Source organism: Vulpes lagopus, chromosome 12, assembly GCF_018345385.1.
Source record: "Vulpes lagopus strain Blue_001 chromosome 12, ASM1834538v1, whole genome shotgun sequence".
In the NCBI taxonomy this organism is placed as follows: Eukaryota; Metazoa; Chordata; class Mammalia; order Carnivora; family Canidae; genus Vulpes; species Vulpes lagopus.
In genome coordinates, this window is record NC_054835.1 from 48,295,917 (window position 1) to 48,318,183 (window position 22,267).

General features: G+C 43.6%; 1 protein-coding gene across 2 annotated transcripts in view; it reads right to left on the reverse strand.

The window, feature by feature from the left end:
• PRKCA (protein kinase C alpha) overlaps nucleotides 1-21,759 on the reverse strand; it is a 396,507-nt gene extending 374,748 nt beyond the window's left edge. The window contains exons 1-2 of one of the 2 annotated variants that reach the window (XM_041725456.1): nucleotides 21,379-21,759; nucleotides 18,517-18,548 (exon numbers count right to left, since the gene is read on the reverse strand). In XM_041725456.1, coding sequence (XP_041581390.1) covers nucleotides 18,517-18,548; nucleotides 21,379-21,551 — 205 coding nt within the window. In that variant the 5' untranslated portion in view covers nucleotides 21,552-21,759. The remainder of the gene's footprint in view (nucleotides 1-18,516; nucleotides 18,549-21,378) is intronic. The other variant, XM_041725457.1, reaches the window with a different exon arrangement.
• Nucleotides 21,760-22,267: the final 508 nt, after the last annotated feature.

The following is a 22,267-nucleotide window of genomic DNA, read 5'->3' on the forward strand; positions in this document are numbered from 1 at the left end:
CATTTTCTGAGGGTTCTTCCTAGAAAATGAAAGGATAACATTTTCAGCCTGGTTAATTGAAAGACCTGGACCTTCCTCGGGAGCCATACTCTCCAAGCCAGAACTAGAAAGACAACTACTCTGTGTAAACAGGATGTGTTTAACTGAAATCTTCAGTAACTATCCAGAGAATTACTGCTCAGATAGTTGTCCCCATGTCCTTTACTCTTTGCTCCATGACAATAAAGCTCCACCCCCTTCAACAACACCCACAGGGCTCCTATTTGTCAATATCACCCTGCCCACACCAACAGATCCCCTTCTTACTTTGGCCTTCCTACACCAGAGCCCCTAGTTTTTTTTCTGCCTCAATGACCACACCTCTCTCCCCTTCCCATCTCTGGCACACTCATTTCTCATCTACACAGCCAATGGATGTCAGGGTTCCGCTATGCTCACTGCATTGTCCCTCTCCCCCCAGGCACACTAATCCTTGCCCATCATTCAATTCTACCTGTAAGATGACTCGTGTTTGCTCACCAGCTCTGGCCACCCCTTCTCAGCTCCAGTGCCTGAATCCAGAGGTCTTCCTGACATTCACCTTCAGCCCTTTTGGAGACCTCGAAGGCACCTCTTTAAATAGGTTCAAAAATCATGTGCTTTTCTCCTTAACCTGGTCTTCTCACTTGCTACACAGTACTGATACCATCACTCCTCTGATCTGTCACCTGTCCATCCCCTTCCACATCCAATTCATCACCATGTCCAGCTGACAAGATCCAGTGGACCTTGGATTTGTCAACCTCTTTCTATACGACCTCTCCAATTTTAGGAAATCCCTCACCAGAATGAGGACTAGCCTCTCACCGGGCTGCCCCATCCACTCTTGCCCACTTCTAGTTAGTTCTCCATAGGATAGGTGTGATCCTTTCTAAGGAAATTCGAATCAGACTACCTTCTTTTTTTTTTTTAATTTTTTATTTATTTATGATAGTCACAGAGAGAGAGAGAGAGAGAGAGAGAGGCAGAGACACAGGCAGAGGGAGAAGCAGGCTCCATGCACTGGGAGCCTGATGTGGGATTCGATCCCGGGTCTCCAGGATCGCGCCCTGGGCCAAAGGCAGGCGCCAAACCACTGCGCCACCCAGGGATCCCCCAGACTACCTTCTTTAAAGTTCTGTGAAGGATCCTCATGGGTCCTAGGCTATAAGACTTGGTTAAAGATTTCTATTTAAGACCTCAAGGTGGCCCTTGCCTACCTCTCCAGCTTTTTCCTCACTCTGTACACCCTCAGAACACTTCTGAGGTTGGGGGGGTGGGCAAAATAGGCAAAGGATACTAAGAGGTCCAAACTTCCAATATGAAGTTTTGGGGATGAGCCTGGTCAGCTCACTCAGGAGATTCTCGAGTCTCAGGGATGAAAGGTATAGCATAGGCACTTCTGTACCTACAGTCAATACTGTAAATAAGGTATGGACAGATGAAGACTATACTTACCATAGCATTAAATCATGTTGAGAATTGTCAGTTCACTACATTGTATACCTGAAACTAACACTGATGTCAACCGAAGCTCAGTTAAATGATTTGCCAACTAAACCTGTAGAGCTTAGAAAGCAGCATCAATGTTGCCTTTACTGATCATTTTCATGAAACATAATTAGTATTTTTGCTTCATAAGGTTTTTCTTGGAATTGCCACAACTATGCAGCTATGGTCACCACCCATGACTGCTCTAGCAAAAAGAATGCATTACTGCAGACATGCAATACTAAATGCTTGTTTTTATGATTTTATAGTCATTTAAAAAAAGAAAACTACCAAGGATTGTTAGATTTGCTTAAAAAATCTCAGTAACTGAGGGCTCCTTTGGATTCCCAGGACACAGCACACCCTTCCTTGTAGGGAGTCTGTACATGCTGGTTGCTTTCCTTTTTTCTTCACTAAAATACCTCCTGAGCTCATTCAAATGTGGTTTCCTTAGGTGAGATTTTCCTGACACCCAGCCCAAAGTAGGCTCCCTTTTTATCCACTAGCAGAGTCCTTATGCCTTTCCTTTATAATTCCATAAGCAGTCTATAGTCATTTTTCCACGTGACTATTGGATTAGTGGCTGGGTCCATTACTAGAGGGATTACAGCAGAGATGGTCTCAGTTTGGCTTATTTATATCTCCAGCACTAGATATCATGCCTGCCAGATAAAGCAATGTTAAAAAAAAAAAAAATCCATTGACTAGATCACAACCTAAATTCTTTTTAACTCATTTTGTGAAATTCTCCTGCAAGCCAGTATTAATATTCAAATGAAGCTAACTACATGAAATGAAAAAGATCTAAGGATAGAGCAGAAAGGAACTGAAAGAATTAAGTCCTATGGATGAGAGACCAATGTTTACAGAGCTGATTTCAAATATCTCGATGTTATGGAAGTAGAAAGTGACAAAAATAAGTATTTTTAAATTAACTGATTTCCAAAAGTAAAACAAAAGTATCACATCACTTTCAACAAACCACTCCTTTATCAAACTTTAGAATATCAAGAATTCACAGATACTGATAAATTGGAGCCCCTATATCAAATAGAAGTCCAAGATTTGAAAAATCTGGTGAATACATGAAAAATAAGTACACATTGCCAATTCTAAGAGAAGCCAAGATTGTGATGGCCAGATTGCATCTGACTCTGGGTAAGTTCAACATAATTGATCTCAGCAGTTCAAAAAGATGGACAGAGCCAGGCGTATAGCAAACCTAATTACAAAGTTTCCCTACCTCAAGTTAGGATAGAAAAGAGGACACTCCTAGAAAGTAAAATGGTAGGACTGAATTAATCTTTTATCAAATATAAACCTTTTCCATGTATCTTTGAAACCTCAATTTAATATTTGCTAGGCTTGACTGTACTTCCTCTCCCACCATAATACAGGACAGGAAATTAAAGAGCATGTTCTTACAAATAGATTTTCTACATTTTCATATGAGTGATGGGGGTGAGGGGAGGAACGACAACATCTGGATCTCAGTTATTAAAAATTAAAAAAAAGGTTAAGTTTTTAAAAATATGTAAATCTATGAAGAATTTACCTTTCCAAAACCATTTTTTCGGATGAATGATGACAAAAATTCATGTTTGATAAAAAAAAAAAAAAAAAAAAAACGAATCCATAATCACAATCTATATTCAAATACTAACCTAACCCAGTCAGTTGTAGAATTCAGGCGACACAACCTCTGCACCTCATCCAAAAAAATAACCTGTCTTCATTTTGTTATGAAGATTAAATAAGATAGCTATGTGAAGTGCTTAACACCTTTGCCTAGACAGCAAAGGCCATATGCAATAGATTTTAGCCACTGTCATCCCAAGCAATTAGCATGGTGCCTGGTAGATCAGTATTAGATATTGGAGTAGATTTATGGTAGCCAGCCACATATGGAAGTCTTCAGGCCTTACTCAGCATCAACCATAAAACTTAACACGTCACACAAAAGGCCAGCTTTTTAAAAAAGAGGCAAGGAGAAGTGGGATATGGAGACAGTAATGGAGATTATTTTAAAAGGTCAAATTTGCACAAATAGGATTTGTGCGTGCAAAAGCATGCAGTCTTATAAACTCAAAGTAATCCTAGGGTTCTGTCTAGCTCAAAGTATTGTAAGCAAGCTTTCAGAAAAACTCACAACTACCCACCCCATAGGGCTTTTCTCCTCTCCCTTAACTCTGTTCAATTTCAGGAACATTGCATCCAGACTTACAGCTTCCAACCTGATTTCCTGATGCATTTTTCAATAGAGCTTTCTGCTTCCACTACTCTAAGCACTGCCTAAGTTAGGATTCCATTATTTCAGCCTTCATCGAGGTTCCCACAAAGTCAAAACAAAGGTGTGCTTCCTAGTATTTCTTCTGCAGATCAGGAGAAAGGGAGGGCTCCAGAGTGATTACTTGAACCAGCAAACTCTGTATACCCCCACAAAAATCAAAACAATTCAAATTACCAGATTTCAACCATAAGTTCACATAAATCAAACAATAAAAAGTATTGCTTAGCCCCATCAGAAGTCAGAAAAATCTAACATTTTACATGCTAATGAAAATTGGATCAAGGAATGAACAGGACTTTCTTTTCCCCCATCCCAAACCAACACCATTCCTACTTAAGACTAATTCCCAGCAACCAATGATTTGTTTTGCATGAAACTTTCAATATTACAATGATTTTTTTTTTAATTCAGTACCATAAGATTGTCTTTGGAAGAGACCTTCCTTGTATGGAAGAATTAAAAGAGTTGGAAACATTGACCAGAAGGTCATCTAGCCGTCCCACCTTCCTTATCCTCTCAAGAGATCGACAGCTAGAAGAGGATCTGGAAAGTAGAGCCTAGGGATGGCAGACAGGTTTCCTGGTCTTCCATGTCAATTCCAATCAACTGATATTTAAGGCTGTTGGGAGGACAGAGTTGAGGATTCTGAAGTTGAAAGAGGATCATGATTAGTGTTCTGGAAAGATGTCACATGTGCTACCCCTTAGAGTCCAACTTACTCATTATGAAGAGGACAGAGGCCTCAACTGGATTCAAACCAAGATTACCTGATCTCCAGTCTAGCACTTCCTATGTGATTTTGTGTTGACATTTGTGATTTTTTTTAATAAAAGTATCCTTTAGATTTCTATGCATCTAAATTATGCTTACCTAAGTTTTATTTTTGTAAGTTTTTTTTTTTTTTTAAAGATTTTGAGAGACAGCAAGCACACGATGGGGATGGAGGGAAGAGGTGAGGGAGAAAGACAAGCAGACTCTCCAGGACCCTGAGATCATGACCTGAGCTGAAGTCAGATGCTTAACTGACTGAGCCACTAGGTGCCCACTACCTAGTTAAGTTTTAAATTCCTGAGCGAACAGGCACTCTTATTAAGACCTTCCTCTGGGATCCCTGGGTGGCGCAGCGGTTCGGCACCTGCCTTTGGCCCAGGGCACGATCCTGGAGACCCGGGATCGAATCCCACATCAGGCCCCCGGTGCATGGAGCCTGCTTCTCCCTCTGCCTGTGTCTCTGCCTCTCTCTCTCTCTCTCTCTCTCTCTGTGACTATCATAAATAAATAATAATAATTTATAAAAAAAAAAAGACCTTCCTCTTCCGTACCAACAGCTAGTGCATGTTCCTGTACACAGCAGGTCTAAGAGTAGATGACCATCTGCTTCTTCAAACAGGAACACACCAAACTCCCTGCTCATGTGCCTATTTTCTCTTTGCCCCCAGATGTTCCAGTGTACAGAAATGACTGAAGTCCCAATTTTGATCTTGTGTTGGAAATTAAGACCAAGAACAAGTAGAATGAGTACTGTGGGTGAGGCTCAGATAGGTAAATAGCTAGTTAACAATTAGCAATTTTTTTCCACCGCCACCAATAGACACCCACCCACACACACCTCTCACCCACAGTACTTGGTAAAAACCACAATTTGCATATAGGTATAATGAACACCATACAGTTGGAAAGACCTGGCTGCCTAGCTTCCCACATGTAGCATGCAGGTGTTTTCATGTTGGATACAGTGTATTGCAAACACAAACCAATTTGACTAGGTCGACAGTCCTCAATTTTGGATACGGATATGAAAATACACTGGCATTCTTTCCACGTTAATGTACACGTGACTAACATGCACATGGTTATAATGGCATCTTAAAAACACCATGACTCAAGTTGAACCTGAGTCCAATCAAACCACTGTATGCAAATGCCATTTTGCTGAAAATAGAGAAATGAAATCTGCTGCATGATAAGCAAAAATTCTGACCATAGGAAAGCCTACAGGTCCAAAGACCCAGGTACTCCCAGATACATGTTAAGGCAAATAGATGTAAAATATTAACATTGAGACAAGCCAGTAAGAGATCGATGGAAACCCCTTGTATCATTTTTCACCTTTCCTGTATCTAAAAGAAGTTCAAAATGACAGTTTGAAGGGAATCAAAATAACAGTTTGAAGGAAAAATAAAAAAACTACCACCTCTTTCTTCCAAAGGTTTAAGGAGCTTGAGGAGAAATCTGCCCCCCACCCCAGAGTCAGGGACAGTTTAATCACCCACAGATGAGATGGAGCTAATGTCTCAGTGACAAGCCCCAACTCCCTGCCCGCCCCCTAGATTCAAAGGGTTTTTTCCCCCAGAAAACTGAACAATTATCTGAAGAGGTAGGCTAGTATCCAAAGCAGACAATAACCCTCATATAGCAGGCACAAAGGAGCAGTCAGGATGGCACAGGGGGGTACCTGGTGGCTCAAACATCTACCTTTGGCTCAGGTTATGATCTTGGGGTCCTAGTATCAAGCCCTGCATCTGGCTCCCTGCTCAGCAGTCTGCTTCTCCCTCTCCCTCTGCCCCTCCCCTCATGCTAATGCTCACATGCTCTTTCAAATAATCCTTTAAAAAAAAAAAAAAAGAAAGAAAGAAAAAAGTGGCAGAGAAACTTCCTGTCCTCAACACTTAAGTCCTATCAAAAATTTTCAAAGCTATTTATACACATCAAATCAGAAATGGTATTTTTTTCTACTTAGAATTTCCTAATTTGAACATGGCTCCAAGACCCAGAGCAATAAAGATGTCCAAGAATATTGCAGGGAAATTCACCAAGGGGGGAAGAAGTCATCATTCTGGGCTTATTTTTAAAGGAATTTAGAAATCTAGGACATGAAGAAAAATTTTCCAAGGAAAAATTACCAAAGTTATGTTATTTGGATTAAGATAGAAAATAAATTTTGATTAAAATATGCATAAATAGATCACATCTGTCATTTTGTATATTTTGTGTTTGTATTACTTTACCTGTGTTTCCAAGGTCAAAACCTCAAATCACCACCACCAAAATTAAAAATAAAGGTAGGACTTCTGTATTTGGCAGTATTATTATCCAGTGGAGTTACTTTTACTACAGAAGGCAAAACCAAGTAAATTCAATATTTGTATTTAGTCACTCTTCACACCTTGTATAGACTACTATAAATACATCCATTTGCAGGTCAACTAGATCCTGATTTGTGCATATATATTTTAGGTAATATATAAAATGCAAAATCAGCTCTGGTATAATATCTCCGTGTAAGGTTAACAGTAGACTACGAAACATAGGAACATAGACTATTTCCAAAGAATCAAGAGTTAAAATTGCAGAGACAAAAGTAAAAAAATATAAGTTCTTAAAGATTTATTTATTCATGAGACACAGAGTGAGACAGAGGCAGAGGGAGAAGCAGGCTCCCCGTGGGGAGCCCAATGTGGGACTCCATTCCTGGACCTCCAGGATCACACCCTGAGCTGAAGGCAGATGCTCAAGCACTGAGCTACCCAGGCATCCCAAAAATATGTAATTTCAAGCAGTCCTCTCCCTTACTCAGGATACAAATTCCCATCCGATACAAATTCAAGGTCTTATTCCCAGACTGGTCATCTACACCATAAAAAAGATACAATCCTTAACCAAACTCCTAGACTTTAGAGCAAGACACACACTGATCTATAGAAAGCAAAGCCATTTTTCAAATAAAAGAAATCGAGTTCCTACTTTGCAGATTCCTGGTGTCTTTAAATGCAGAGGTTACTGGATGAGCACCTATACTTACTAGCAACAGTACTTAAGATTCGAGGCTGTCAAGTACAAAGGTTTATGAGCTATGGAGAAGCAGGAAGGTAACACTGGATGGGAGCTGGGGTTGAAGATTTCGGTGGTTACACTTGTATGGTTACATCAAGTTGCTTAACTCTGCTGGCCAGCTCCACAGCTATAAATTCAAGGACCTCAAAAACACAGTCTCCATAGTCCATTCTTGCTTTAGAATTCTAAAAACATGGTGTGCCTGGCTGGCTCAGCCAGTGTAGCATGCAACTCTTGATTTTGGGATTATAAATTCAAGCCCCACTATGAGTATAGAGATTACTTTAAAAAATTAAAAATAAAATTCCAAGAACGTGGCTCTCTTCCTGATCCTGTGACTACAAAATTCACCAAGGAGGACAGGAAAAGGGGAATATTTTGATGTTTATTAATTCAGACTATTAACCCTACATTTAAACACAAGCATGTTCTTATCACCTAAGAACACGTAACTTAATATTAAATCCAATGCTTTATAAGAGCTGTCCAGGTTCTTAGTGACCAAAAGTTTTTCCCATCTAACATGAATACATCCTACCATTTCAAATAAATTAAGTATTCCAAGAAAGTCTCCACATAGTTGCAGGCTGTTAAGACAAAATACATAAAATATCAAATACAATTAAACATAGAAGGGACAAACAGGGGCAGCCCCAGTGGCGCAGCGGGTTGGCGCCGCCTGCAGCCTGGGGTGTGATCCTGGAGACCAGGGATGGAGTCCCACATCGGGCTTCCTGCGTGAAGACTGCTTCTCCCTCTGCCTGTGTCTCTGCCTTGCTCTGTGTCTATGAATAAATAAATAAAATCTTAAAAAAAAAAAAAAAAAAGGAAGGGACACACAGGAAATGCAAACAAGGACCAAAAGGTAACAATGCACTTCAAAATTCTGAGATAAAATTGGGCCTTCATTAGTTCTGCACCAATGAGAGTTAGCCAAAAGCACTTAGTTCACAATCTTATCAAAGTCACTGCAATGAATGTTTTCTTGATTTTCTGCTTTAAGCCATAGAAAGCATTAATACAATGAGGTATAATACAATGAGTTTAATAAACCCAGAGCCCTTCATCCAACGAGTTATCCTCTGCTCTCTAGCCCTTCACCCTTCATCTTAATTATTCTCGTAACCACATTTTATTAGATTTGCTTTAGACTACTACAGCAGGTCTTAATCATACCAACTACTCCAGCTCCTGCTCGATAATTAATCTTTCTAAAATGCAATTTTGCAAGTTAATTCGCATCACATGAGTACGGACTCAGCTCAACACCAGCAGGTGCTATGCTGCTGGATGGTACAATTAAGCAAAAAGGGAAAATAAAGACCATGCAGCTCAACTCTTACGCTTAACTTGAATTTAGACCTAAATAGAAATCGGTCCTGCATGCTTCTGAAATGCTCCATTTGGATTCGAACGACTCTCTACGTTGTTAAGTAGTTAAGAATCAAGTGAGTTGCAGAATCAAGTTGCAGTATCTGAGATTTTTTGTGTAATCTCCCATTTTCACATTTTTAGAATTACAGTTGCATGCACTAACTCAAGAGGAAAATACATTAAGCTCATTTACTGCCTCTTAATTTCAAGACAAATCCAAACGGAAGCTAACAAAAGCCTTTACAAGCACCACCAGCCTTTCTTTCTTGAATCGGGGAGAGTTTTATTACAACAAACGGCATCACAAATCATACTTAGATAATTTAAGGAGAGGAAAAATGAAAGTAAAACAGATTGGCTACTTTTGCAACTATAGCTTCAGGAGGAAAAAAAAAAACTGCCTACTAAATACAGATATTTACTAAATCGGCCTGGTCTCAAGGGCACCAGACCATGGACAAACTACTTCTCTCTGCCCCAGCATCTCCTACAGAGCAGAACACCAATGCCAGCTCCCCACAGGGTGGTGGCATCTCTTAAAGCTCATGTCAGCACAGTAGCAATATTACCTTTTCCTTTTCTAATCTGAACCCATATGAAAACCCATCTTCTGTTCCAAACTGCAGTGCTCTGCAGCACCCCTCCGCCTGCCTTCACAAAGGTTTCTGATCAGGGTTATGACAATCTCCCATGGAGAAGGAATAACCACTAATGATGAATCAGAAGTTCTGACAGTTAGTATGCAGTTTTTAAAACTGATTTCAAATAGACTAATTCCTATTTTCCTTATTAAGGTGTATGAGCAAACCTAGTCTCAATGTCTCATCTCTGGTCCTATCATTTCCATGCCGTAACACCCTGGACTTCCAACAGGATACAGTCATAGACGGTACGAGCTTCATAATAGAAAGACCCTTGGAATAGTGTCAAAGCCATGCACTTTCTAAAACAAGTTAGCTTCTAAACTCCAATACAATATATCTTTCATATGGAGATACAATGCTTTAATGTATAATTGTGAGCTTCTGAAAACTAGAAGCCACATAAAGATACAAAGTCCTGTGTTGGCACAGAAGCAGTATGGGGGAGCGGCAGGGGAGAAAATGTAGTTCTACGTACATTTGTCAAACCTGCTTTTCTGTTGGGGATCACCACTGCCAACATCTCAGAGTATGTACACCTCCCCTGGTCTGTGCTGCTCCCTGAATGGAGTCCCTTGCACCACCATCCCTCCCCACTCTCCTTTTGCTCCAGTTATTTTCCCCTTTTTAGAAAATCTTCCCCCACCTCTTCAATCAAAGGAAATTCTCTGGGGCGCCTGGGTGACCCAGTCGGTTAAGCATCTGCCTTCAGCTCAGGTCATGATCCCAGAATCCTGGGATTGAGCCTCACACCAGGCAGGCTCCCTGCTCAACAGGGAGCCTACTTCTCTCTGCTTCCTGCTTGTGCTCTCGCTCATTATCTGGCTCTCAAAAAAAGGGGGGGACCATTCTCTGTACCCTCCAAAGCCTAAATGGAAGGCTACTTCTAAGGAGCCCAGAAATTATCTCCCCACCCCCCCCAGTTTCAACAACCCTGACTTCATTCGGGCTTCGAGGACCAAGTCTTCCTCATCCAGAGTCCCCCTCTGGTCCGATGCCCCACAGCGCCTGGCACAACACATGGTGCAGGTCCACACATCGGCCGTTATCTCCCACTATGAGCCATATGCGCAGTAAGTGTTGGGAGTTGGACCACTATGTTCTTCCACGTCTCCGTAGTCAAGTCAGTGGCATAAACCTAACGAACAGAAAGAACCATGAAGCGGGACACTTGGGTTCACAGCATGGAGTCTGGATCCATACTGCCTGGGTTTGAAGCCCAGCTCCACCATTTTCTTTGTGACATTGGACCAGTTCTAAGCTGATCTCAGGGGCAGTTTCCCTGTCCGTAAAACGGGGATAACACCGCTTACCTCTTCCAAAATTGTGAGGCTCAAACGTGTCAGTGAGCAGCGCTTAGAATGGGTATCTGAGAACAAGTACTTGCATGAGTGACCGTGTCAAGTGCAGGAAAGTCTACATCATGGACTCCTGTGCGTGAACTTCTGTACATCCCCTAAGATCCAAAAGTGCCAATTATCCTGTTGGTGAAATCATGGTTGAATCAACTCCAGGAGAGAATTTTGCTCAATTTAGCTGTTAACTAGGCTCTCTTCTTACCCTATTTCTCATACAAATTTGTCCAAGTTGTATCTAAATGTCATGCCACCTATATCCCCCTCGTGTTCTGATGATCTATTGCAGTCACCCTAGATAATACAGATGGATCTTGTATTTCTCAAAATGCCAAAACTAAAGAGGGATAGCTACTGGGGGTGGGACTAGGGGGTGGGGGGAAGGGAAAGGAGACACAGTCAACTGAAGGCATTCAAGATTAACTGTCCTCATGCTAATCTGACTTTGTGAACCCGGTCTTAAATAATTCTGATCTTGTGCTGACAATTAATCAAATCATTCCCCTCCATTACATTTTTGATAGAAATCTATTTCCAGTAGCCATTTTCCCCTTTGTATAATTTAATAGAGGGCTTTAATGTAGCTACAGTGATTTCATCTACATTTGACTGTTAATACCATCCCAGTCCTGAAGTGTTCGTATCTAAGCTTAAAGTCTAACCTAAGGTTTCACAGTCTAGTAAGAAAACAAAACCTGAAAATAAAGGGTTTGTCATGGAAATTCTGACAGGAGGACAGCGAAGCCTTAATTCTGTCACCAAGAAATGTTTCCATGCTTCCCTTAATGGCATCATTCTTTCCTCTAATATAAATCCAGGCTTTGTAAGTACCAAAAAAGTTTCCATTTGGCTCCGAAATATGTTTTCTGCAGAACTGTTTGAATGTGAACCTCTGCTCCACCCAACCAGCCTGGTAGGTTCTTCAGCACATTCACTGCTAAGAAGGGGGTAAGATCCTGTGCTTCATGGGGTGCCCTGGGGATGAAAGTGTGTAAAATGCGAGCACTCCCACATATCTAGCATCTTGTAGCATTTAACATTTGTCCTTTCTTTCCTCAGACTAAGATCTTTAAAGCAACTAATGAAATTCTAACAGTTCCACTCGGGCACTTCATTGTCACGTTCGTCCATCCCTTCTCACATCAAGGCACAGAAACCTTTCAGGTACACCAAGTTTAAAAATATCAGAATCCGTAAAGTTGAGCTACTACTCCCTCTGGAGCATGACAGTCTCGTTTAAGCTATTAGCCACTTCAAAGGAAAATAGAACATTTAAAAGGACTATACCAAGTACACGTAGTGGAGCAGGTTTTAATTTTTTACCTTGAACCCAAAACCTTTCCCTGCTCCAGCTGGGGCCCATAGTAGTGCTCTCGTTTTATTTGTGGAAATAAGATCCATTATGGATGCCTACATACTTCTCTCAATACAGGAGGTACAGTAAGTGGTTCATTGTATTAGGCTTAGCATTGCGTAGAATTTCTACAAATGAGCATTTTCTGTCCCTATTTTGAATATATATGCTTAGCTTTAAAAAATATTTTAAGTTCTCTAAAGATCTATCCTAGTTGACATAACTGAACTATAAACTAGGTTAAAAAAATAGTATGCAGGCAGAAGTCACTGATCCTTCTGGTTATGGACATTCATATCATATCTCTCCTTTTATATAATCACACACCCAACAAATATTTATATAGCGTCTACCAAGCGCCAGGCACTGCATTAAACCCAGGAGACAGAAATAAGAGTCAGTCCTTGTTCTCAAAGCTGGCAGAGGAGACAAATGATTATGGGGTGAAGGTTCCTATGATAGAGATCCAGAATAGCAAGGAGGATGGAAAAGGTCTGAGCTAAACTCCACGCTAAGACTCACGGTCAAGTAGGTGTTACCGGGACACACACACACAAAAAGACACTTTCTGGGAAACTACAACTTATTTTCAATGACTGAAGCATGGAGAGAAAGAAAGCATCCTTAGATGAGTCTGAAAAAGCAAAACAAGCTTAAAATATCCTAAGGAGCCGAGTTTAATCCTGCTAGGCAAGCTCTGCAATGAATTCTACTTTGAAAAAATACTTTGATGGAAAACGAGTGAGCAAGTTAAGGGTTAATAAGCCTAAAAACTTAAGTTTGAATAACATTATCTAGGAGAGTAAAACACTCAGGGGAGTAAGTCATTTCATCATAAAATTAAAGAAGAAACTTCAAGGTCAGATTCATCTGCAAAAATAAATATTAGGGTTTCTACTGCCTACGAGGATGAATAACCACTCCATATGCTACTGCATTGGATTCTGGTGGGGAGCATGTGAGTAAAACAGAATACTTGTGCTTAATGCACTAAGTGAAAGTGGCAATTCAGAAAGCCATTAATCAGAAATTGTTTCCGAACAAGTATATAGCACCAAATGGGAATACCCAACAGTTTTGTCCGTGCGTCCCAACATTTTCTAACAAGTATTAATGCATTTTTGTGGAGGAAAACGGTGTTGGAAAGACAAGCAGTTCTAACTGCCCATCTCTATCATGCTTTTCTAGGTTTTAGATCTTCCTGACAATTTCATCTTCGAAGCTGAAATAACGCTTTGATTGCACCTCAGTGCAAAACCGCCAAAATTTCAAGTTACACTCTTCACGGATCAGCATTCCCAGAATTGTATCAGTGACCCTGGGAGCTCACTTATAGTTAACCTAGTTTCCAATCTGAGGAGTAGCCAAGGAGAAACAGGGTGCTGAGGTGTGGGCCCCAGGTCTGAAGATGGAAAATCATGGTGGCAACTTTAAAGATCAGTGGATTGTTGCTAAGCATTTAGGAGTGGCTAATCCAGTATACGGGAAGGACTAATCTGTTAAGGACCATCAACTTCAGCCCAATTTGGACTTCAGCCCCCTTCTATCTCCTGGCACTTGGTATCCACAGTGCTTGGCTCCCAGCATTCCATAAGCTATGGTAAGAACTAGACCTCCTCCTCTGAAAAGCTGCCAACTCCATCCCTTCACTATTAAAGGTCATCCTCCCTTAAATTGGCCTGGTCTTCTGGAATTCCTTTGCTTGTACAGCCAAGATGTAGAGGGCGGGGGAACTTTCTTCTTTCCTCAAACATCAACTTTCATTCTTACAGAAGGGATAAGAAACACCATCCCACTCAGGCAAGCTGATGGAAAGATCTACCCTAAAACAGGCCTCTAAAATCAAAGGTCAAAAGCCAAGGGAAACATTTTTAATTCCTAACTACTGAGAAATAGCTTCAAGTTGGAGTCACAGGTGAAGTACAATATTTGGTGTATGCTTAGAGAAACAGCTCCAGGTTCAGAACAGTATACCAAGAGTACATAAATGTGCATTCCCTGCAGACTCCTCAAACATCCAGTGTTGATCATCAACAGTGTAGATTGTTGACCACGGTCATTGGTGGGGATGGATTCTGATGCAATCTCTTTAGGGCATCTTGATCAAAAAACCTGGGTTAGTTGTTCATTGATTTGTGATATTAAATGATAGAAAAAGCAGAAAAGATATGCCAAGATGAATCAGATGTAACAGGCTATGTAAGCAATTGTTTGGCCCATCAAATAAGCAGGTCATGTTCGGAGAGGCTGTTTCTATCACTGAAATTTGAGAAGTATGTTGGTCTTGCTGAGGGGAAAAAAAAAAAGGTTGGCTTGTTCCCTTTTCCAGTTGTCAAAGTAATAGATAAGACCTTTTTGGCTACACTGCCCCAGAGGAAGAAAACATTTGAGCAGCATGGTAGATGGCTCTGCTGTTCCAGGACAACAGCTTTTGGAAGCAGCCAGTGCCTGACACTACCAATAGGAGACAGACCTTCCAGGTCAGAATTTCAACTTCAGACATACCTTTCTCCCTCTCCTTAGCAGGTAGGGAAGCAGAGTGAATAGGGGGTGAGCAAGGCCCTGCTCTGCGCTAGCCTTCCAGGATGAAATCTGTAGAGTAGATGGAGCATACCAGGAGAATAAGCTACACCATTAAAAAAAAAAAAAAATCAAGATGCCATCAAGAGCATTTCAAATCTACAAAAGGGACAAGCTCATCTTCATCTCTAAGAATCTTAATCGCAATGGCTTCTCAATCTACTGTGCACTCTTCATTCTCACCAGTATTTATGGCCCTTGATTTCACTATTTCAGGCAGTGGGATCCTCCTGTGTGATCTGCCCAGGTAATACCACTTTTTTAGGGCTGTACACCTGGATTGCAATCTAAAGGGCACAGGGTCCATGAAGTACAAGTTGCAACAATCCAAGATATCTTCAGAAAAGTTTCCTGCTTCCATTCAGATTGCATCTTGGGGATGGGAAGAAGTAGGGGAGAAAAATCTTTATATGCTTTCTAAATAGAACAGATTAGACACCCAGTTTTAAAGAACTACAAGTCACATCTTCAGTCTTCCAGTTCTTAACGTTTACTAAGTGAAATGATGACTTTTAAAGTTATCTTACCTCACCAATAGGTGACTCATTTGGAGCATATATGCCTCTCTAAAGTCTACTTAGCTACAGATATTGCATCTACTGACCAAAGTGACATACTAGGAAGTAGAATATGCTGCCTCCATCAGGTGAGAAAACTGATATGGAATAAGTCTCAAACCCAGCTGCCATCTTCAGATGGTATGTCACCAAAGGCACAGGATGAGGAGGAGTTATTTTCTTGAATGGGACTCTATCAAACAGAGCAGGAAAGATTTTAAGTTAGAGAACATTAAGAGAAAACAAGTAGGGGATCCCTGGGTGGCGCAGCGGTTTGGCACCTGCCTTTGGCCCAGGGCACGATCCTGGAGACCCGGGATCGAATCCCACGTCGGGCTCCCTGCATGGAGTCTGCTTCTCCCTCTGCCTGTGTCTCTGCCTCTCTCTCTCTCTCTCTCTCTCTCTCTCTCTCTCTGTGTGTGTGTGTGTGACTATCATGAATAAATAAATAAAATCTTAAAAAAAAAAGAGAGAGAGAAAACAAGTATATTCTAACTCAAATGTATTCTAAAATGGTCAGATGTTAGGGACACCCAAGTGGCTCACTAGGTTAACTGACTGACTCCTGGTCTCAACCAGTCTTGATTTCAGAGTTGTGAGTTCAAGCCCTGCATTGGGCTCCATGCAATAAAAAAGGTCAGATGTAGATTCCTTTTGAGAATGCCAAAACCAAAGCGTTAAATAACTTTGCTCAGTTAAAAAGCACTATCCTGAGCTAACATCCAGAAGTTATAAGGGAACTAGCATAGGCCTACTTGAAGTGAAATATAAAGGACACATATTAAACAAAATGTGACAAATAGCATGTGACAGGTTGTTATTGAAATAGTTGGAATTAAAATTTGTAGATGCAGTACAGAAACTACTGTAAGGAGACCTATGGTTGACTTCTTTCAGGAACAGTTCATAAAGCACATAGTCACTGCTCTGTTTTATCTAGTTTGTAAAAACTAAATTTTGAGTATTAAAGGCAATTCACAGAATACAAAATGCTAAAACAAGTTTGAAAAATGTTAAACCCTGACCAGATGAAAATCAGGGGTGGGGGTGGGTGGCAGGGAGGCCTCTTCACTACCAGAGCAAAAATATGAAAGACCTGTATTCTCCAATACTGATAAGAATGAAAGGAAAGGGGGACACTTGATACTGAAAATGTAAATTGTAACATTCTGAGAACTTAGCTGTCCTCATTAAAATGTAAGACGTACACACATGTTCTAGGTTTCTTAGAAATACCAGTGTCCAAGGATATTGTTGGCAGCAACACTGGACCAGTAAGAAATTAGAGAAATGGATGAATAAATTTGGTACACGCATACATGGGACTACTAAACCAGTTAGGACAAATGTTTTGACGGGGAAGGATACTCATCATATACCGCAGGGGAGGAGGGTGGGCAGCAAATGGCAGAAGGATTTAAAAATTTGATCTCTTAAAAGCTGTATCTTAAAAAGAACTTATCCCTAAGGGAGAGAAGAGAAGGCACAGAATTTCGGTTCTTTCTTTATGGGAGTTATGCTGACATAAGACTATTAATCTACTAATCCACTCAAAAAAAAAATCCATACAGCCTGGGGGTGGAGCAGGGTGGGGAAACCATGCAGGTCCCCCTTTTGTCCCCCCCCTAATATGGCTACTGTGATTTCACAAAATCGACTCAAACAAGCAGGTCTAAAAGGGACCAACTGCATCCTGAAATCTTAGTATGTAAAAAAAAATAAAATAGTTTAACACCTTTTTCAACAAGTATTCTTAGGTTCCTGTAGCTTCCCACACAAATATTACAACAATATATGCAAATCACAGTAGCCTGGAACCACACTTTTCACGTTTAAAAGTCACTTTTCAAGTGAGACCCAAAGGTTGCCTAATGTAAGTTCAGTGCTGCAACTGAGAAATGTAAAGAGCTCCACCTTCCTTTCATCTTTTATAAAGAGGGATGCAACACACCCTTCTCTTTATTCTTTAAAGGAATATCCCTTCATTTCCCAACGTACCTCTCAGCGATTTATTGAATAGGGGTTTGAAGCACATCATGAGGGTAGAGTATTAATTACACCATAAAATATCTGCATGAACATTAGATTTAGAAAGCTATGTAAGAAATTCATGAGTTTGAAGAACTTTAAAAGCCAACTCACTAGCACAATTTTAGAGTCCTAAGTACACAGGATCTCCCTAATGTGCTTACTATTAAGCAGCATTACAATAATATTTTCCAGGCTGAATGCATGCTTTCCACTTGCCCTAATAAACCGATGCCCAGATGGGAAATGTAACCAGAACTAAATAAACATAGATAGCAAGAGAACTGGAAGGTGCGCTATGAGCCTGGGATGCCTTCGCGAGCTACAAAGTATTACGTTTCAACAAATAGGACAGAGTATAAAAAATGAGGTACTTGACCAGTGCAAAATGGGATTACAGATCAGAGGTGGAGATAGATGGTATTCGGAGTGCAATCCATCAGTAGTACATCTACGGTCACAGTAACACTAAAGGAAAAAAAAAAGTGGTTCCTAGCACAGCAACGCATTATAACCTAGGTAACGAAGATGTGCTAATTTTGTTCTGAGCAATCAGTAATCAAAAACAGAATTACCAGAGTGATGCATGGCCCAAGATTAGTTACAATGAGTCCAACCCAATACATGGGTAAGAGATAAAGAACAAAAACGAGCAAGAACAAGAAAAGCCACATGAATACAAAGTGATTCCATTTCTTTTCCTCAACACCCACACAAAGACAGCAGTTTCTGACAAGAATGTTCTTGGCAAAAAAATAAAGTTACAGGAAAGGTTTTTTTTTTTTTTTTTCAATGAGAAAAACGGCAGCTCTATATGCAGATTACTAGGCAATACGATTTTTTTTTTTTTAACAGCCCAAATTTACAGACCTCATTTCGAAAATATCTAATTTTTTTTTTTTTGGATCACAAAGAAATGACTGGAAATACTGTTGGTGTTTGGAATGTTTATTTCATGTTGTACTTGAAAATAAAATCCAACGTGACAGCTTACCTTGGCACTGGAAGCCTTGTTTCCCAAACCCCCTGAAAAACAGAAACAACAAAGTATCTTAACATATTTTGTGCTGTATACCATATTTAAGCCAGTTATGAGACAAAGTATTCCACAGAACTAAAGGTTTGTACATGAACACCAATGATTTGATAGGAAACCATGTCTACATAGAGTATTGAATAGATTCAACTTTGGGGGTGGGGGAACCCACTTCTGTATGTATGGCCTCCAAAGGCAGAATTATTTCAACATTTTAAGGTTCTTTCCAATTTACACTTTGTGAACCATACTTAAGTTTCCAGACAAGAGCAGGACTACGATATTCAGAGTTGAACTATAGGGGTCAACAAATGAAGACTATGATTGAAGTGCTTTAATTTTATCCCTAAAGCAAGTGGAAAATCCTTTTTCTCCCCTAAACACAACTAAAGAGCATCTTCATTTGTTATGTATGTACTTAAAATAGGTGTCTAGAAACTGCCACAATGTACCACTCCACATTAAGTTTTGGTTCAAAAAGGAGCCAGATTTCACAAAATATATTTTTGTTGTTGTTGTTGCATTGGAAGTTATGATCTAATTTTTTAGAGCATCAGTAGTATTCCAAGCAAATACAGAGGCTATTTTGTTCTTGTAAATTACTTTGGCAGATTTACTCTGAGCAGAGAGTCCTACCACGGACATCACATTGTAAACACTGCTTCAACTAGGATGAACTGCATTAAAAGTCTTAGTCATAATCTCCTGCTTTACACAGCATTTTAAGTTGACAAAGCACTTCATAGATCTTTATATGTAACTTAGTCATCTCCCAGACATTTAAAGTATCAGCTCTTAATATTTAAAACAAACTCCTAGATTAAGGCCCTGTAGAAACAATGAAAAACAACTGAAGTTAATACCACTGGCTAGATAATCCTAGTGAATATTTTCTTGGAGCTTCCAAGTAGTTTCTAGGTTAGGTGGAGAAGTGTTACAGGAACTACTCAGGGAGGAAGCGGACAGGGAGACCTTATTTTCCGCTTCACATTACACCTGGTGACCTCAAGGGCCACAGCAGTTCACCAGGGGCTAATCCTTTAGGGCAACAGACAGTGGAAAGACATCAGCTTGCCTGGGTATGTATGCCCCAAGTCCCTTTCCTAATTCACCTACTTCCCTCAGAAGTAGTCAGCAGTCTCAGTGCTTTTATGGGACCCCTCAAATTGGCAGGAGAGCCTGAAGAACTCTCCTTGGCTAGATGCAGTAACCTCCCGCTCCGATGCTCTAAGTACTTTTTAGATACCGTATCTACAGTTACCCGCTCCTTAGAGCACAACTGCTTCATACGCTGAGTACATAGTAGAAGTCATTCATAGAGGTGGCTCTGCTTTCCCTAAAAGTACTTTTGAGATTTCTAAGAAAAGGGAAAAGCCCCTTATTAGCACTGCGTATGTGTAGGAACTCCCCCTTAGAGATGCTTTCCCCCAGGTGTCCATAGAGGAAAAGTATCCTAGTAGCACGTCTGTAGGGCCTGTAGAGGGGATTTCCTCCAGCCGCGATAGGTTCGGATAATGCCATCCATAAAGGAAGAGTTAAGCACCTTATCAGCACAGCTGCAGGACTCCTGATTCTTCCCCCCCACCACCACCCCCACCACCACCCGCACCCCAGGATGACGGATTCAGACGCCGTCCGTTGAGGGAAAAGCGTCTTATTGGCACCACGTTTGTGGAATCCACCCTTCAAGCTGCTCTCCCCCCAGGTGTGATGGATTCACGCAGCCATCTCGAAGTGCTGCCGAGGGCCCCCAACGAGATACGTGCCACACGGGGACTTACTGCCACCCCAGTGCAACCCCGACTTGGAGAGACAGGAGCTCAGGAACCCCTGCAATAGCTCCGACTTGGGGCGCTTTCTACCTACATTCCTGAACAGGAGATAGAAAAAGGCTGGATTCCTACCATGCTGGGGGGGAGGGGCTGGGGGGGGGGGTTTGCTCACTGCCCAAACCGGAGCACCTGGGGTTCCCTCAATTCCAGCCTCCTAAACTTGGGGGGGGGGCGGTGTCTTGGAGGGAGGGAGGGTTGTCGAGGTTTTGAGAGTCCGTACAAGCCACGAACTCTCACCAGAAAGAGGTATATGCGCAGCTCCGCCCAGCATCACGGGGCTCAGAGACCCCCCACCCGGGGAGGGGGGGCGTCCCTTCTCTCCGTCTCCTCCAAACCCCTGCGCCCACGAGCGAACATCGGCATCCCTGGAAACTCTGCGCCCGGACTCGGACACCTTCACGGCGGTTTCCCTAACTAGGGCCTCTGTCCTCATCCCCCGGGCTGCGGGTCTAATCTCGTGTTGACAGGGTCTATTTTAAATGACTCCCTCTGCCCTTCAGCCCTTTGCCTGCCCGGTTTTACCTCCCCCCCCCCCCCCCCCCTGCAAGCTTGCAACAGTTTGCCGCTGCCTCTCGCCGGGCTCACCCTCCAAAGTCCGGTCCCCCCGGTGCCCAGCAGGTACGAGCCGCAGTAGGCAAGGACCCCGGGGTGCAGGGGAGCCCAGGCCCGCGGGGAACGCACGCGCGCCCGCAAGCGCCCGGACTGGCTCGCCGGCAACTTGGACCGCGCAGCGCAGCCGCCGCCGCTCCCCGGTTCCTCCGGGAAACTCTGCCCTTTGGCTTCTCCCGTTCGCTCTCCCCTTTGCTCACACCCAGCGAGCGGCGGGAGCGCCCGGGAGACCCGTGGGGGTGGGGCGGGGGTGGGACCCGGCGGCCACCCCCGGAGTCCCGCCCGCGAGTGTCCCCGGCGCGGGCTGGGGCTCGGCCGGCTCCCCAAGTTCCCCCGAGGGCGCGCCCCGAGCGAGGGTCCCGGCACCGCGCGCACCTACCAGATGAAGTCGGTGCAGTGGCTGCAGAAGGTGGGCTGCTTGAAGAAGCGGGCGATGAATTTGTGGTCCTTCACCTCGTGCACGTTCTTCTGCCTCAGCGCCCCTTTGCGGGCGAAGCGGTTGGCCACGTCCTGAGACGCCGTGGAGTCGTTGGCCGGGAAAACGTCAGCCATGGTCCCCCCAACCACCTCTTGCCTCGGCCGGGGAGCGGGGGCGGGCGGGGGCGGGGCGGCGGGCGACCCCGGGCTGGGCGGCGGCGAGTCGGGCCGGAGCGGGCGCGGGAGCCGGAGCCGGAGCCGCTCGCGGGCTGGCGGGCTGGCGGGCTGGCGGGCTGGCCCCACGCGCACTGACAGCCCGGCGCCCGGCGCTCGCGCTTCCTACTCTCGGCGGCAGGGGCGGCCCGGAGCGGCACCGCCCACCGCGCATGCCCGGAACGCCGGAGCGCGCGGGGGAGGGCGGGAGCGCGCGCGGGGGGTCCGGGAGCGCGCGGGGGAGGGCGGGAGCGCGGAGGGCGGGAGGAGCGCGCGCGGGGGAGGGCGGGAGCGCGGAGGGCGGGGGAGCGCGCGCGGGGGAGGGCGGGAGCGCGGGGGGCGGGGGAGCGCGCGCGGGGGAGGGCGGGAGCGCGGAGGGCGGGGGGAGCGCGCGGGGGGCGGGAGCGCGCGGGGCCGGGAGCGCGCGGGGGGCCGAGAGCGCGCGGGCGCCTCCGCCGTCTGCTCGCAGCCCCGGGAGGGGGCGCGGCGGCCGGCCCGGGCCCGCCTGAGTTAGGCAGCGGAGGAGGACGCCGGGAGGGGCGGGCCGCTCTCCTCCGCCGCCGCTTTCCCCTCGCCGTCCCCCCTCCCCGCCCTCCGCCCCTTCTTCCGCTCCTCCGGCTCTGCCCGCTGCGCTCCCC